Source organism: Strix aluco, chromosome 16, assembly GCF_031877795.1.
Source record: "Strix aluco isolate bStrAlu1 chromosome 16, bStrAlu1.hap1, whole genome shotgun sequence".
NCBI classification, from domain to species: domain Eukaryota; kingdom Metazoa; phylum Chordata; class Aves; order Strigiformes; family Strigidae; genus Strix; species Strix aluco.
Window position 1 is genome coordinate 7,819,131 of NC_133946.1, and position 17,306 is coordinate 7,836,436.

At 37.6% G+C, this 17,306-nt stretch overlaps 1 protein-coding gene across 2 annotated transcripts in view; it reads right to left on the reverse strand.

The window, feature by feature from the left end:
• Nucleotides 1-17,306, reverse strand: part of PRMT3 (protein arginine methyltransferase 3) — a 64,177-nt gene that overhangs the window by 18,279 nt on the left and 28,592 nt on the right. For both annotated transcript variants that reach the window (XM_074842294.1, XM_074842293.1), the window contains exons 11-13: nucleotides 14,343-14,421; nucleotides 9,066-9,253; nucleotides 5,060-5,146 (exon numbers count right to left, since the gene is read on the reverse strand). In XM_074842294.1, coding sequence (XP_074698395.1) covers nucleotides 5,060-5,146; nucleotides 9,066-9,253; nucleotides 14,343-14,421 — 354 coding nt within the window. The remainder of the gene's footprint in view (nucleotides 1-5,059; nucleotides 5,147-9,065; nucleotides 9,254-14,342; nucleotides 14,422-17,306) is intronic.

Here is a 17,306-nt window from a genome sequence, read left to right on the forward strand (position 1 = left end):
TAAATTTATTTTTGGGCATTATCTTTGTAAGACTGAAATCAAGCCCACTTGCACTAAAAGTGCTTTGAAACAATTTCATATAATGATTCCATGCAACCGTTTCATGCTTTGAAAAATCTTCACTCTTTGAAAGCTACAGTAATGATAAATAAATTTAATGCTAAAAGATACTACTTTGTGGTAAACCAGAGGACAAATAAAAGAAAAATCAACAGAAAGAATACGTGCTCTGAAAAAAGCCTTGACTTCCCCCCCAACTTCTAAAAGACTAAGCACCACATACAAGGTCACAGTTAAAATCTTTATTTTTGCTCAATATTTCCATATTTCTCAGGTTTTTTTTTTTTTTCTTCAAGACTTATTTAATTGCTTGAACACTTGGAAAAAAAACCTATTTAGAGCATTAAGCATTTTGTTAAGGATATGACTCAATAAATGCATTACAGGAGCATCTGCAATACACTTAGAATGCACCTACATAGAGACATCAGGCTGACCTGTTACGAGCATGACTTAATACTCTGCTAGCATTTGGTTGCCTTTTTTTTTCCATACAAAAGTATGAGAGTGATTTAAAATAATTTACAGGTGGAAGGACAGAGAAATCAGGTATGTGGCAACTAATACTACGCTCTTAGGTTTTAGGAACTAAACAGTTTTTCTATTTCATAGAAGCTCATCACTTCTAAGAACATTGTCCTTAGTCCATTTAGCTAAAAATAGAAAACAGTTAGCTTATTGCATACTGAATTGCATGGTTTTCAAACAACCTCTAGTACAATTAAGTGGCACTATCATACAATCAGATAATTAGCCAAGAGGTCAGCAGGAAGGCCCTCCAAGAGCAAGAACAGCAATAATATCTAGAAAGAAGAGAATTATCTATTTCAGCACTTGCATTTTCAGTTTTCAGGAAGTAAAAGGTTTGTACTAAGAAGTGACAAAGCAAAATGGAGGGGGGGAAAAAAAAAAAAATCAAAGGATGAGAAAGAGGTGGGTGACAAATCCCAAAGGTTAGCATTATGCTTGAGAGGCTAATCTTCCTGTGCTCCCTCCAGTCAAAAACAGAAAGCAAGCTCCGTTCCTAACTCTCTCCTAGGTGAAGCTTCCCCACAGCCTTTACGAAATCCTCTCAAAAGCGTTTACCAGAACAATTTACAAGAATAAAAATAAAGTATGGGGAAATCAACAAGAGGTCAACTTCTCTCTGGAGTCTGAAAATAAACACAGGATTTCAAAGGCTGTCTACTGAAGTGTGTGTGTGGGGGGGAGCAACAGACTGAGGAAAAACTAAGGTCAGATTTTAGAGGTATTTGACATCTTGCCACAGAAATGAGAAGTACAGCCTCTCCTGCCTGAGGGGTCCTGGGGATGTTCCAAGTCCAATCAAAACAAATGTGGTAATGAGTTGCTAAAAAGACTGCATTATGGCTCTGATTCCTGACAGCATTTACAACTTTCTGTCCTGTTACCACAGGCATGTAAACAGGTTGATGGGAGGAAGCAAGAGACCCCAACATGGCTAATGCCTCCAAAGTTGTCAGCTGAAAGTTTAGCTCTTCAACAATGAACATGGATGTTAGATACTCCAAGTAGAGGAGGCCACCACTCTTCTCCCTGTGTACTTACCTAAGTTACATGAGTGCTAACATCTGCAAAAACAAGTTCAGCAACAGCAACCACACACTCCATGCTGCTGACCCATTTCCATGTAAGAATGTCTACCCTATGTACACTCCTCTGCACCCACACAGTGCCCTGGAAAGAAGCAGCATGGAAACCCACTCCCCACAACCCGATAGCACAGTGCAAACTAGTAGCCGATCTGCAATAGGATCCACAAAACCACTAACATAGCACCCAAGCTTTCCACTTGTTCAGTATTTGAAGACAGACCATTTAACAGAGGGAGTTCTAGTTCTGATGGCAACACTGGTCTGAAGTTAGCTTTGCTGTTGATGGCAACACTAGGAATAAGACAACCAAATCTATCTTCACACTTCTATGGGACAGAAGGGGCTGGAAAAGAGCTGCTTTGAAATGAATTTTAGGTTGTGAGCTAAAAAAAGTGATATATATATATATACACAAGCATATAAGGATGGATTTCCAAATTGTTTAATTTTGTGATTTTTTTAAATAAAGCAAAACTATTTTAGAATGTTCATATTTAAAAAATGCAAAAATCAGAACAGACAAGTACAAAAAGCTAGAATTGTGTGAAATATAAGCAATATTTTGCGCAAAAAATGAAAAGCCAGTAGAACAACAAAGCATGGATGCAAACAAGAAAAACATCGAATGTTATTTTCGGAGGACAAATTGCAATCTTGAAGCATCTCCTCAAAAATTCTCAATATAAATAATGGACTTTTATTGTTCATTTACTGCAAGGTTAGGCAGCCTGATATGATGGATGAACTGTCAACCCCCAACTAAAATTCTACAATCCATCATAGAAATAGTGGAAATTTCACTCAAAGTGTCAATAAACCTAAATGATGAAGTGCAAAATACTTCACAGAGTTCTGATCATTTTTTAGAACCTGCATTCACTGCAAAATTTCAGAAGCACTGCTCCTCCCCCACTTCCCTCCCCTTCTCCCTGCAAGTCATAAAATGCAGGTGTACATCTTGATTTATAAGTCAATGATACCATAGAATCATAGAACAGAAATCAAGTTTTTGTAAAGGTCTAGTGCTAAGGAAAATGATGTTTACAAAGGAAGTTATTTTACTCTACCCAAACATCAAAAAGATTGTCCAGATTTTATAAAGATTTCTGTTTAACTAATCAGTTATTCAAAAGTGGCCACATAACAAAATTAACCCAGGGCTGCACTGGAGCTTGGTCTGAAATCAAAGCTGACCCCGCCCTGAGGCAACTAAAATTACTCTGTGATTCTATGACAATTAAAAACAGGAGATTTTTTTTGTGAATGCACAATAAAAATATATAGATCTCCATTTCATGAAAAACAAGAGGTTACCGTGGCTTTACTTAATTTGGTGATAACTCAAAATACTTATGAAGTGTTTGTACACAGCTACTAAATCACACTAATAACAATGCTTTAAATTATATACACAGGAAAACTTAACTTTATAACTCCAACAAATTCTTATGCATCCTGTTACACAGCAGAAGTGGCAGCAAACACAGCAGCATGAACTAACACGCAGACCCATCCAAAACCAGGTATTACATTGCTTGACGTAGTTATCCAAGACTTGGTTATCAGCTCAAGCGTCTACATTATACAGCAACATATTCTTTGTATCCATACTCGAGAAAGTCTGCATCTCCTCTTCATATACCCACACGAAAGCCAAATAAATTGTAGCAAACCTATCACAATATATTAAAAATTAACTACTAATTACCCCTTTGGACTTGACCCTGTGATGTGCTGTGACTTAAAGCTAAGCATGAAACTCCCAGCAGAAGTATCACAATACACTATTTCGTTTTTACTACAGATCTCAGAACCTAATACAAACTTTTCTCAAATCTGATGAGGATATTCTAATAAATTGTTAGAAAGCATTTATAATTGATGTTGGAATGTAAAAGCATATTGCTGCAATCATAAAATCTGTGAAAATTAGGTCATCCTGCCTTTGCTTATAATTTATTATTTAATAACTCAATGCATTACTTCAATCTAAGCCACCACCAGACTTTCTCATCTGTACCTCATCTTTATCCCAACTGCCCTGCCTAACAGCAACACTACAAAAATCCTTCTATGTAATTATTTTCTTCCCTATCCCAACAAAGAAAGCAAGCTGTGCAACCTAAGTAAGTCAAATCAAAAAGGCATCCTCACATAGATACCAATCTAAACACTTAGGAATATTGATGTTGGAATACCTAATTTGTTTTAGCTTTAAACACATCCATAAAATGTTTATTTCAGAAGTCACTCACACCCTTACATGAAGTATGTTAAATAAAAATATTTATGGATCTTCCTTGACTTACACTTGAAAAATGCAATACAAAACACATGACATATCTTGTATGGGCCCTTGGCAGAAAAAAATAGAGGACTTTTTTCATTAATCCAAAAATCTGTGTCTCTCTGTTTTCTCATAACTACCACATACTGAATGATCAAGAAAAAAAGCTGCAAAATGAATGTGTATTTACGTAAATTCATACTGAACAATGCAGGCACAATGTCAAATAAGTGTTTGAAAGATGCTCTAGTACTGAGTCTTCATTTAATTCCAAAGCTCACACTGAAAACTTATTTTTTCTTTTCTTTATTTTCATATTGACTGGTGTTTAATAGACAAATAATACTCAGCTGAGAACACAACCTCAAGATTTGCTGGAGATTCTTTACTCAACTTAATGCAGCAGTCCGAGATGAATAAGCTTGGGTTTGCTGTAATTGGCACCCTCCTCCAATCCAATTCCACAGCCTTTCTAGAATTAGTGGTCTTTAGAATACGTCATATTAACTTACATAAAGTAAAAATACTAACTTGAGTACAATAAATCAAAAAGGTGCAGTAAAAACCCTGGCTAACAGACTGAGATTCTAATGCTGTATTTGTTCCCCTCTCAGTCTTCAGATGTAAAGTTCATGAACTTCCCTGTTTGAGAAACTGTTTGCCATATGAGCTGCTATATGTTTATTACATGAGCTATAGTCTACCTTTCCTTTATCTATTTTGTTTTTCACTCTTTTTACTAAAAAGCTCAGAAGAGCTCTTCTGAGACTAGTGACTGCATCATTCTTGAGCACAGTGGTAACAGCGTGTCTGAACAGTAAACTATTATTTCAGGAACCAGACTAGAGAACAAAACAGAACAACCCCAGAGCTAAGGCTCCTTATTTTCCCCTTTCCTCATCTACCTGTATTATACTGTAACACTATTACTGGAGTTTTACATCCATCTCTTTACAAAAAGGGCTCGTTTGACATCTCTGTACTGCAGAAATGAGTGTTTCAAGGCAAGGACAAATGATAATGAACCTTAATTAACGCACTATGTATTAGACTAATGTGATACTGACCATATATGAAGAAACTAAAATTGTCTTACCGTACACTTTGTGCTTGTTGTAATGGTCAGGGTGAAATCTGAAGAGAATTCTAAGTCTGAAGTGGATGCAGTATTACAGTTGATATGCTGTCAAAAGGAATAATACAAATCTGTCAGTAACAGTGCTGAATTTAATTTAAGATCTTCCTTTGGATGAAGGTTGTTCAGTTGCTCCCATAAGACAACTTCTCTAGGGCAAGTCTAATTCAGCACTGCAAAAATGGGAAGAGACTTAAAAACCACCTAGTCCTATCTGCACACTGACAGAACACCTAAAACCCCTCTTCCCCAAATGCCAAAATAAACAGATACTCTGACTAGTAGCAGTACAGAAGTAGATATAGTAGCTCACAAGTTACTCTATGAGAGCTCCCCATTGTTGAGATTAAGCAGCATTCACAGGCACCTTCACCCTACTCCTTGTTCATGAAGCCACACAGTAAACTACAGTATGAAACTGATAAGGGTTAAAATTGGGCTTTTTTGATTTGCCAGGTTAGTTTTGTATTAATCATAGAATAATTGAGATTGAAAGGGACCTCTAGAAATCACTTAGACCAACCCCCTGCTCAAAGCAGGGTCAACTAGAGCAGGTTGCTCAGCACCATGTCCAAACCACTTCTGAGTATCTCCAAGGATAGACTCTACCACCTCCCTTGACCACCCCTGCCACTGTGCAATTGCCCTCACAGTAAAATTGTGTTTCCTTGGCTTCAAAGGCAACTGCCTGGAGTTCAACCTGTGCCCGTCGCTTCCCGGCCTGTCCCTGAGCTTCACTGAAAAAGAGTCTGGTCCCACCTCCTTTACTCCCACCACCACCAGGCATTTATACACACCAATAAGAATCTCCCCTGAGCCTTCTCTTCTCCAGATAACACAACCCCAGCTCTTTCAGCCTCTCCCTGCATCACAAATGCTCCAGTCCCTTCATCAGCTTTGTGGCCTTTCACTGGTCCATGACATCCATCCCACTCTTGCACTGGGGAACCCAGGACCGGGCACAGCGCTCCAGAAGTCATCTCCCTGGGGCACGGCTGTCTGCCTGGGGCTGAGCGCAAGACAAAGTTCACTTCTCTTGACCTGCTGGTGACAGTCACCTTCCTAATGCAGCCCAGGAGGCTGGTCGGCTGCCTTTGCCCCGAGGGTGCGTGTTGTTGGCTCACGGTCAACTTGGTGTTGACCAGGACCCCCAAATTCTTCTCTGCAAAGCTGCTTCCCAGCCAGCAGGCCCCCGCCTCTGCTGATGCCTGGGGCTATTCCTCCATCCCCAGCTGCAGGACTCTGCATTGCCCTTTGATTGTCCCGAGCCCTTTGCCCAGGACCACCGCTGGCCCATTTCTCCAGCCTACGGAGGCCCTTCTGAACAGCAGCACAACCATGTGCTGTATCAGTATGCGAAATATCAGTGACACAACAGAAGAAAAAGAGCACACGAGGCAAAGAACTGCTTCGCTATTTTAAAAGTAACAGAAAACAACAGCATCCAGGATAACCACAGTGTCAAACCAAACTGCAACCCGCATTTCAATATTCTATTTGTAATATATATATAAAAAAACCCCAGAGTTTATAAAGAGCAATAAACTTCAGGCTTTAGTTCTTCACAAAAATTCCACCACATTTTTTTTTCACTGTATGAAGTTCTTCAGTTTACATACTCAGTTAAAATGTTTTATCCAAGAACATCATATACTGCTGAAGTTAAAAGTCATACACGTTATTAATCAGTATTTCTTGATGCTGCCCTGTCTTTCTTCAGGGACTGTTTTGTCTCCTGAAAAGTTACATTATAAACTATACAAAAGAAGCAGCAGATAATCTGGGCAAACACACTAAAATATCTTCTGTAGTAATAATATGATAAATTGGAACATTTTTAAACTTTCCCTCAGAAATATATTCCATTTGTTCTGTGGAATGCCTATCGATTAAAACAATTTACCTATAATGCCACTGTTGCTCAACTCATTAATTTTACTACTTTGTACTGTAACCCCAGCAAACGAGCTCATGCACTGACTTAGGTTATTTTAAAAATTACGATTGCTACTGATAACAAATGCATATAAACCCATTAAGTATAACAATTATGCAAAATGCTGCACAACAACAAAATGTGCTAAGCACATACACCGGTGCTGGACAGTCACTGCTCATGGCAGTACATATTAGAAAGGGACAGGTACTATTATCAGGAAAGCATCTTGCTTCTAAAATGACAGCAGCTTATAGACTGCATTGGACACATTTAACTACAGTTATTGTAACTTTCCAGGTTAAGATGTGTTTTAATTTATTTGTTTGCCTAACAAACTGACAAAGTTCAACTTACCCACACAGCTGTTAATTTAGAGCATGTTATATGTTATTTTCTGTATATCAAACTTGACCTATTTGTAAGAAGTATTCAACTACACTTTCACTTGAATCAGAACATGCAAAATGTTATTAAAAAGTGGCAGGCGGGAAAAGTGCCCATGCCTCACTCATTGCACAATCAAACCTGTCAGAGCACTAACAATTACTGACTCAGATTCTTGATCTCGGTAACTCTGTTTTGTGTGCATTCGTTCACTAAGGGTGGAATTTATCTTCCCCACAATGACAGGTCAACAACAGAGTTGATGACTCTAGCCCCTCCTTACACTCAAGGAAAACAGACACTTGTAAGCCTCAAGTCACACAACTTATTATAGGTGTCCTTAGGAATGTTATTTCCCTGACTCTAGAGGGAGTCTAGTCAACAAGCTCAGAGAATAAAATGCAAGACATCTGTAATGACTTCATCATCTACGAATAAAGAATGCTGAAGAAAAAAAAGAAAGCAGAGAGGCACAAGTCATCCAAATTAGTTATTTTAATAAATACCAGTCTCAGCACTTCTTACATTTGAATACCCGATTTAAAAAACTTAATACTTTTAGATCTTCTCTGTAATAAAATTATAGGCAAGAAAAGCTTAAACAATAACTTGCATCAGGACACACAAACCATACTTCAGATGTTACTGCTTTTGTGGGCAGGATGACAACTGAACACAGCAAGTATGAACAAGCAACTATGCTGGAAGAGACTAGAACTACCCTCAGTAATGGTGTCAAGTTCAGTGATGAATTATGTAAACCCATTTTCTTCTAAATAAAAATAGGATAGGAATGCATTTAAATAGAAATTACCTCTACTTAACACGCAATTCCCACTGATGAGCAGTAATATTACTGCCTTAAGTATTTTACAATAGAAAAGTAACTATATGAACAATAATTAGAATACCATTGTAACAAAAAAAAAAATCTTCGTTTATAATAGTCTTCTCAACTTGAACTGTTCAAATTATTACTAATCACAAAGTTCATCAGAATTTCAAACTAGTCAGTGTTCTGGAGTTATATCTCATCATGTAGGTGTTGTCTCATAGGAATCACTACCTATGGTGTAGCAGCAAGGAATCGCCACTATTCCCCATCACAAAGCTGCCATAAAAAAAGACAACACAGAAAAGCAAGCATAAAATTCAACAAATACTACAGAAACTACCACTGCCTTTTCAGACATGGCCATCCTGTCAGATGAAAGTGATAGTCAGTGATCCTCCAACGAAATAAAGCCAGAAATAGGTATGAAGCTCCCCTGCAACTCCATACACTGACTGAGGTGAACAGGGAAGCAAAGTAGAAGATAACTCTATATTCCAGGGTTTTTTGGTATAGTGGTATAGTTTAAATTTCAGTTATGCAACTCATAGCTTACTAAAATGCAAGTAAATTTGGGTTTGGATAGACAAAAATGTAGACAAGAACAATCTAAATATGCGAAGATTACTTTATTAGGAGCTCAAACTTGGTAGAGCAATTAATACACGTCTCAGTCTTAACACCAAGAACCTTACAGCATTTGTATCATTCTGAAGATACTAAAGTTTGTGTGTGTGTATTTTTTTCCATCCCTCCTTCATAAAAAAAGAAAACTTCTAATCTCACTACTAAGAACTTAAGAAGTATGGTACCTTAATGACAGTGGCTGTAGATATCAGTGTGTTTGGATCCAGCACCTCCACAACAGCTTCTGGAATTACAGCCTTCTTCATGCAAGACATGTCAAAGCCATATACATCTTCCCAGAAAAGCAGCTTGTCCGCATGTTTATTCATATCCCCAACAGCTACTAGACTAATGGTGCAAATGTCAGGATAAACTGTAACAACAGAAACAGATTAATTTTTATTTTTGACATGCATAAAGAGGACTCTTTTTTTTTTTTTTACACTTTCTCTGTGATTAATGTCTTAAAAGAACAAATAGAACTTTTTTCAGCTCTCGGACAAGACACTTTTTCTGCTACTTTATTTTCTGGAGTCCCATTTGTCCACAGAAAAAAACTAGACATTAGAACTTAATTTTCCCACACTACTCTGGTAACAGTATTTCCTGTTCGTGACAAAATATCTTTGTAGTTGAATCCCACTGCCATGAAATGACTGGAAACTTGGTATCTGAGGAAAATCATTTGAAACATCCTATTCTGGCTTCTATACAAAGACTGAGCTAAAATGTATATAATAACTGTTGACAGGCACCCAAAGGAAGATTCAAGTGAGGGCTTTGCAATAACAAGAACCCCCTGTGAAATGACCGGATTTCCAGAAAAGAGCAAATATTCTTAACTCTGGAGTTTTATTCCTGTTTCTTATCAGGTCTGGCTGATACTCGCCTTACAACCTAAAAAACTATTTCTGGGTACTGGAAAAGAATAACCACTCTTCTATCTGCACCTGAAGAGTATGGAAGTGACCCAACAGACAGAAGAGAACTTCCTCATTCATTCCCCCAAGTTTTAGGATGACCAGCTATCATGCTTACACTATCCTCCCATTCGTGCTTTCCCTTCTCCCAGGAATATCTTCAGAACAAGTACCTATTTACAGCTTTTCCAAACAGTAGTGGAAGACTGACATTTGCCTTTTTAACAGCTGCTACAGCAAAGCCAGTCAATCTCTTGGCAATCTCTATCCACTACTGATTTTAGCACAGAGAACAGCTGCTATGAACATGGCTGACTATCAAAGAGTAAGAGAAGCTCAGTTTATATTTATTTAGCTAGGTTCCTTTCCACAAAGAAATTCCCATGTTTTGTTTTTAGGAGTTTCAAAGCTTTTAAAGCCGCATGCATTGAATTCTTGATCTGGCGTCAGAGCAAGGTCCTACTAATAAACACCTAATTTTATTTTATTTTTTATTGATACATGAATGTGGCAGCATTAATAAAACTGAAGCTAAGTTTCTCTTTTCCTCCCCAAAATCTAGTGAACTGTAAAATTAATTTTGTCTTCAGCTCTGACTGAAATTGTTAGCTTATCAAAATGAGTATGGAGAAATCATTGGTACAGCATGATAAGTCAGAAAAGCAGTATTTTTTGCCTTGTAAAATACTGAAGATAGAAACAGCAAATTGAAATTAGACCTTCTATATAGTGACAGTAGATTATATAATAAAGGAAATAAGCTTATACATATTAATGAAAAAGAAGAGCCTTCTCTAAAGAAGCTTTTTCTTTTTTTCATACGATGACATTAAAGTAAGCAACCACCTCTACATTTCGAATGACTAGTTCATACAAAATATGAACACGGTGTCATTTTTCTCACTTTCTGTTTAAAACAGAATAAGTAAATAAATATCAGTAAGCTTAAATGGCAATCCCATTGGTAAGCTACCATCATTCCTGATTTGTAGATGAGGAACTCAAAGCAGAAGGTTTCTCCAGCAACAGCCTACAATTAACCCAGCAGTAACAAGGCAGTTTGATGAAAATCGTAACAGGAAGGCTGTCTTGTCTGCAACAAATCCTTTGGTTCCAAGCACACCTGACAGCTGTCACACATGCACAAAAGAAAAAAAAGAAATCAACATCTGGTGATAGGAATACTTGCAAGTAGTTTCTGGAGCCATAGATTTCCATTTCTCCAAGCTTTCATATTGCTGTTTACTAGTGTGACAACTGCATTACATCCAGCTTTACCTCCCAGCATTTAAAACCTCTAGAGCCACCACTGATGCTCCAAAAATTAAGACAGTATGAAATAGACAACATGACTACCGCCTTTGAGGGAATATTTTTCAGGGGAATGCTCTTCATAGGACGCAAGAGGTATGGTGAAAACAGGGATGAAAAGAGACTGAAAGTACCTAGTTACAGAATGCACTTACAGCAGCGTGCTAGAGACACTGCAAACAAAAATGAAAACCACAGCAGGAAGTGATCAACTACTTTATAACCTTCCTTCCTCAGACTAGCCCATATTTCTGGGACATTCTGTTAACAGGAAAAAGTTTACCACGTCTATCAAGTGTGAAGTATTTGAGTGGGACCATAACCAGTTTTTATTAAATCTCTTTGTCCACACAGCAAATCCTTAAATCAGCAGTGGAACTCATGATCGATTATACAAAGTGCTTAAGTAAAAATGTAAACACTAATGCTCTAATCTAATCAGCATTTTTAGTTTAGCTTGACAATAGCAACAAAAAAAAGAATGCCTGTTCAGACTTCACAAAAGGAATTCCGTGTTCCAGTAACAGGGCACAGATAAACATCAACTTCCAAGTTTACAAACCCACCCATGTCCAGAAGCATATACTATACTGAAGTTGGACTGGAAATATAAGCATGTTATCTAAATATCAGCCTCAATCATATAAATGCCCGAGACTTTGGTAAATGTTTAAAAGCAACTGCTGATTATTGCATTTGTCATTTCAGCCATTATCCTGGATCCCCCTGGAAAGCCTCTGTTCTTTCTGCAATCCTGTAACACTTTCCTGTGCAATCCTGACAGACTTGCAATTTTTTTCTGATTAAGCCTATAATTTAATAATTATTCCTTCTCACAGGTGAAATGAACAAAATTCTGATTGGACAAAAGCATATAATCCTCAGTGCTCTCACAGATTCATCGTTTTGACCATCTGTGTCCTTCTCGACTCAGTGCCCAGAAGTCATCTGTCAGTAGTAACAGCTCACGTGGTGAACAGAATACGATGGGAAATCCTTTATCCCTTGGCAATGCCTCACAAACTTCAGGACACTGAAGGGTAAGGCAGCAATCCTCCAGATATACAGAAATAATTCCAAGTGAATACCATCGTCATTTTTACGTGAACAAGCAAACCATATTACGTTTTGAACAATGCCATCCTTACCTGTGTCACCCCCACCAACGTGCACTGCACTTAAGTGTGTGCAAAAACCTATACTCCAGCAAGTAACAGCTTTAAAGAACAAACAGATGGGTCCTGTGCAGCAAGAATTTTATGTTCCCAAATAAAGCTATTATATACTGTACACATCACCCTAGACAGTTTGGCATAACCCACTTCAGCATGCCAGTAGGCTGAATTGAAGTAACGACGATATGACTGACTGAACACAAATCTAGAAATTTGGATTCTATTCCCAGCTCAATCACCAAAAGATCTGGCCAAATTGCAGCTGTTTCCACTGCTTTTTTCAGCTTTCAAACAGTCCCTGTAATAATGGTCTTGGGCTCAATAGTGCAAAGTGGCTTAAGACAAAATTAAGCTTTATGGCAGATTCAGGAGTTTCTCTGGTAAGACTTCACCTAAGAACGCGCTCTTCGTTTTGGCTCATCTGAATTTGGACGTGCCCACAGTTCTGCTGCTATTCATCTACACTGCAGAAGCATCTGTCTTGCTAAGCTGTTCGCTGAGCAACTTCTCACACATCTCAGGCACAGCCATTTACCTGCTATACAAGCTAGCAGAAGAGCAGTAATTGTCAGCATCCTAAAGAAACAGCATCCCATTTAAAATCTGGCCATACCAATTGGCGACTGTACAATACCGTATGCTTTGTGAAGAGTCAAATAAGGGCCCAAGACCATTCTCAGACCACAAAGGATGTGTACTGCAGAACCTGCACACCCTATCTCTCAAAGGAAACTTTGGGAGGCACAAGCCACTAGCAAACTTACCAACAATACAACTAAAGAACAAAATATTGCAGTTTCCATAGAGGTCAAAAATTTCTGGCCCTTTTCAGAAGGCTTTAGAAGTAGTAGCTAAACATAAAACCATTTCTTACAATTTTAAGGGATGTCCCCAGATTTAATTATATTGCAATGTAAATCTATCAGCATATATTGATACAAAGCACACTGCAACCGTGTTCTGGATCTGGCTGGACTATTATACATTACTGAAAACAGAACAGCTCTTCTCTGTTACGTAGGTCAAGTGGCTTCTAAATATTTTAAAACACGTGAACAGTAATCTCTTGCTTGTATCTTCTGCTTTGTGACCAAATGTTGAACAATTGCACAAAACCCCTTTTTTCTGCTGCACTCTGTAGCATACAAAAGCTCACTGCAATCAAAGGGAAGCACTGCAGTGAGTACTGTTACACAGTCATTAATCCAATCATTAAGTCAGTGTAGTGAAACTAACTATGTGCATGGTTAGCACAAAAGGGGAAAAAAAACCCAGACTGATGACTACGATTGAAAAGGTCAATATGAAATACAACACTGACAAAGGAATTAAGTGCAGGGAATAAACCATATGCAGAACTTGTGCAGAAAACTGCATCACATGAGGAATAAATATTTACAGGCATTTAAACACTGCTTAAGACGACACCATCTAAGCTACTTAAAAGGATAAAAGAACTCTACTTCAAAATAAAACCTTTTTGTTCTATCACTTCCCTACCCTCAAACCATGAAGAAAATGGGTATATTCCCACCAGGACAGAATAAATCTGCTGAACTGAAACAATGTAATTCCATTACTTATTTCATGCCACTTCTTGTGTTTGAAACTATGACCTCCCCACACAGCTTCCCTCCTCCAGGAAAACATCATATCCACTTTTCCTTTAATTCATAGTAGCTTACTCAAACAGTATCACATCTTACAGAATACAAATTTCTAGCCTCTGTTAGTAGTTATGCAGAAACTGGGATTTTGAAAGGGGAAAACAAACATCCACACAGGTGGGAAGAAGTAGGGAGGAAAAATTTAGACTGTACTTAAGAATAAATAACCCCTCTATTCTTAAAAACACCATTAATTTGAGACCTTGATACTCCATCTAATGTTCTTCTATTACCCATACAGTAAATTAATGCCTTGAAGCTCATACTAATGGAAACATTTTTCATTTAGACTGGCAACTTTCTCATTCATGCATAGCTTATTCTAAGTCTCTGAGTTAATTTAGTTTCCCCCCAGAGCTAAATTTATTAAAAGAATTATGCGCACCAACCTGAGCCTCCCTCTGCCAGGTACTTGTCCTTTGCATAGATGACAGAATCCAGCATTGACTCAAAGAGAAGGAAATAACCCTGTTAATAGAAATGGGAAGAACTTAGAAATCATTATGCTTCTTACGTAGCCTATTTAATCAATCTACAGATAGACTTTATCAACACAGTTTAAGAACTTTATGTGCCCATACACCTCAATAAAAGCCAGCATGTAGTGAATTTATCAACAACAGCGCTGTCAGTTCAAAACTTTAGTTACATAAACTATCATCTTTAATTTCCCAAACTGCAACTATTTAGCACCTACTAAATTAATAAACTGTAGGCAATAAATATCCAATCTACAACAACAATTACCTGGTAGAGTCCTACAACATCAAAAGAAATCAAATTCAACTCAAACCAAGTGAGAAGTTGTATATATTGATAATAACTCTGAGGCACCATACAAAAAAACCCAACAAAAACCACCCAAGAAAATCCCTTCCCACTTAGAACTGCAAATAACATTAAAATTATTGTCAGAGAAACACCAAATGGAATGCATCTTTGCTACTTCGCATCTGCAACCTCGTGGTGCCCTGTACCAGCTTGGGCAATGCTCACTATGACAGCTGGAAATAAATCATATACCAGAAGCATGGGTTCTCTGGATGTTCTACATCATTTAGCAGGACTTGAACTTAAAAAATTCTCAGTATAAAAGAAGGTTAGAACTAGATTTGCAGAGGTTTTTTTGTGTTTGGGTTAATTTTATAGCTGGTTAATCATACTACTATAGATGTTTAGAATAAGTTAAGCAAGTCAGCTGTTTTCTGAAACAGAAAAAAATTTTCCTTAAAGATTTCTGAGATATAAAAAACAATATAGCAATATTACATAAAATTAGCATTTTATCTAAAACATCCGGTTTCTCAACTATTTTTAAGTAAACTGCAGATTTAAGAGATATATAGCCCTTTGTTTTCCAATTGATTTACTGCTTTCACACCCTTCCTATCTTCCAAGTTGGAATACAATCCTTGTTCTTACTGAATACTGTAACACATTTAATCTACATATATATTCTTACAACATCAAATCAGTTAAGACAAATCATACTGGCATACATTTTGGATTTTCACTTAGCGTCCCAATTCTCGTTTCTCTTAAAAACACAGCTTAGCTACATGGCTTGATTTATACAGTGCTTGCCACTAAGAAAGAACAAAAAAAGACAACTGCAAGTCCCGACTTTGGACCTACAGTCCTACAAGCCCAGTCAGCAGAAACCAAACAAAGCAAAGCTAAGATTTTTTTCCTTCCTCTTTAGTACTCTTCCATAGTTGTACAATTATAGGGATTTTTTCTTTTCTTTTTTTAGTTTTGAAGTCATCATGCCACAGTACTGAAGATAGACAGCACTGCACGGGAACTGCACTGCTAAGACCACCAAGTTTACTTCAAGTTTATGCCATCTTGGATGTTTATTTTGACCAAGGCTCTTAGAACAAAAAATGCTGCAAGTTCAGAATTGCTTATAAATGTCACTATCCACACTGCAGCCTTCACAAATAAAAACAGAACTAAGAAACCAGAAACTTTAAGCATGATGTATTCAACAACAACATAGTTAGAAAATAATGGAAACACCCTTTTCTCAACCCGTTTCTTCTGGTAACAGGACAGTGCTCTACTGTACACTTTTCTTCCAAATGTTGCCTGTTCTTCCTCTTTACTGCCTAACTTTTATCATGTCCTTAGAATAAGCCCCACAATGAAGACTACTGCTTTGTGAGCAATATCATTTTTAGTAAGCTTTGCAAAATGGTTGAAAAGGCCAGGAGCTTCAATGGCATCAGGCAGAGATAATTTTATGCCTACAGCAAGCCAAAAGCACAGAGTAGAGCCAGTTTTCTTTTTTATTCTTATTCTTTCAGTTTAAAAAAAGAATGTTTTGTTCATAAAAATTCCTTTCAGATGCTTTTAACTGAAAATGAGTTGTTTTCACAGTATGTTAAATGTAACCTCTAAGACATATCTGAAGTCTAGTTACCAGCAAGAGTCAGGAAGTTACAAAGTGGTATTTTTACTGATCACCTCTTCCCTTACTTCTTCTTGCCTAAAATGCCCATCACCTACAATGTCTGCCAAGCAAGTTCAAGAGGTACAGCTGGAATACGCACCTTGTCATGAAAAAAACAGGGAAATTCTCACCGTCCTTTCCCCAACCTTTCCACTCTGGCACTGCTGGTTCTCCCCCCATCCCAGTTCTACCTTCCCCCCCCATTCATTATAGCATTCCTGTAAGTTACATAAACCGTCAATGGTACTGAATCAAGTCATTTATTACTTTTACCAAAGCGTTTTGCTCAGTGTGCTGTGCTCATCTGTAGTGTAATTTAGAATGTAATTTCACAGGCTGCTGCCTCACCTGTAGGGATGCCATCTGGAAAGAGAATTATACCTGACGTTTTTCCCCGCGATGCTGTGGGGCACTTTTGCTTCCACCCCAAGAATGTTCAGGGGTTTGTTTTTTCTTAAGAGTGTATTAGCATCCTCAGAATTAATTACTGCAAAGAGATCTCCAGGATACAAATCTGTGAGTCACATATTAATAACTCAATCTTGCTAGCGGCTAAACTAAGACACATAAAAAGTGACACGTTCTCTGTTAAAGATAAACAATACATGGCACATCTTAAATGTTATGCTGTCATATTATGTGTTTTCTGCTAAAAAGCTTTCGCAAAATGAAGTTCTTTATTTTAATATTTTCAAAGCTGGAATGAAATGGTTGATCTCCAGCTAACAACAAAACCACATATAAACAGATTTGGACAGGAACAGAAATGCACAGCACTATGGAGTTACTCCACTCAAGCATATGTCTGTCCTACACCATGTCCCTCCAACAACTCAGCTATCAAAAATGCATGAGCATACTGACAAATCTGAATCCAGAGGAATGTGATACACATTTC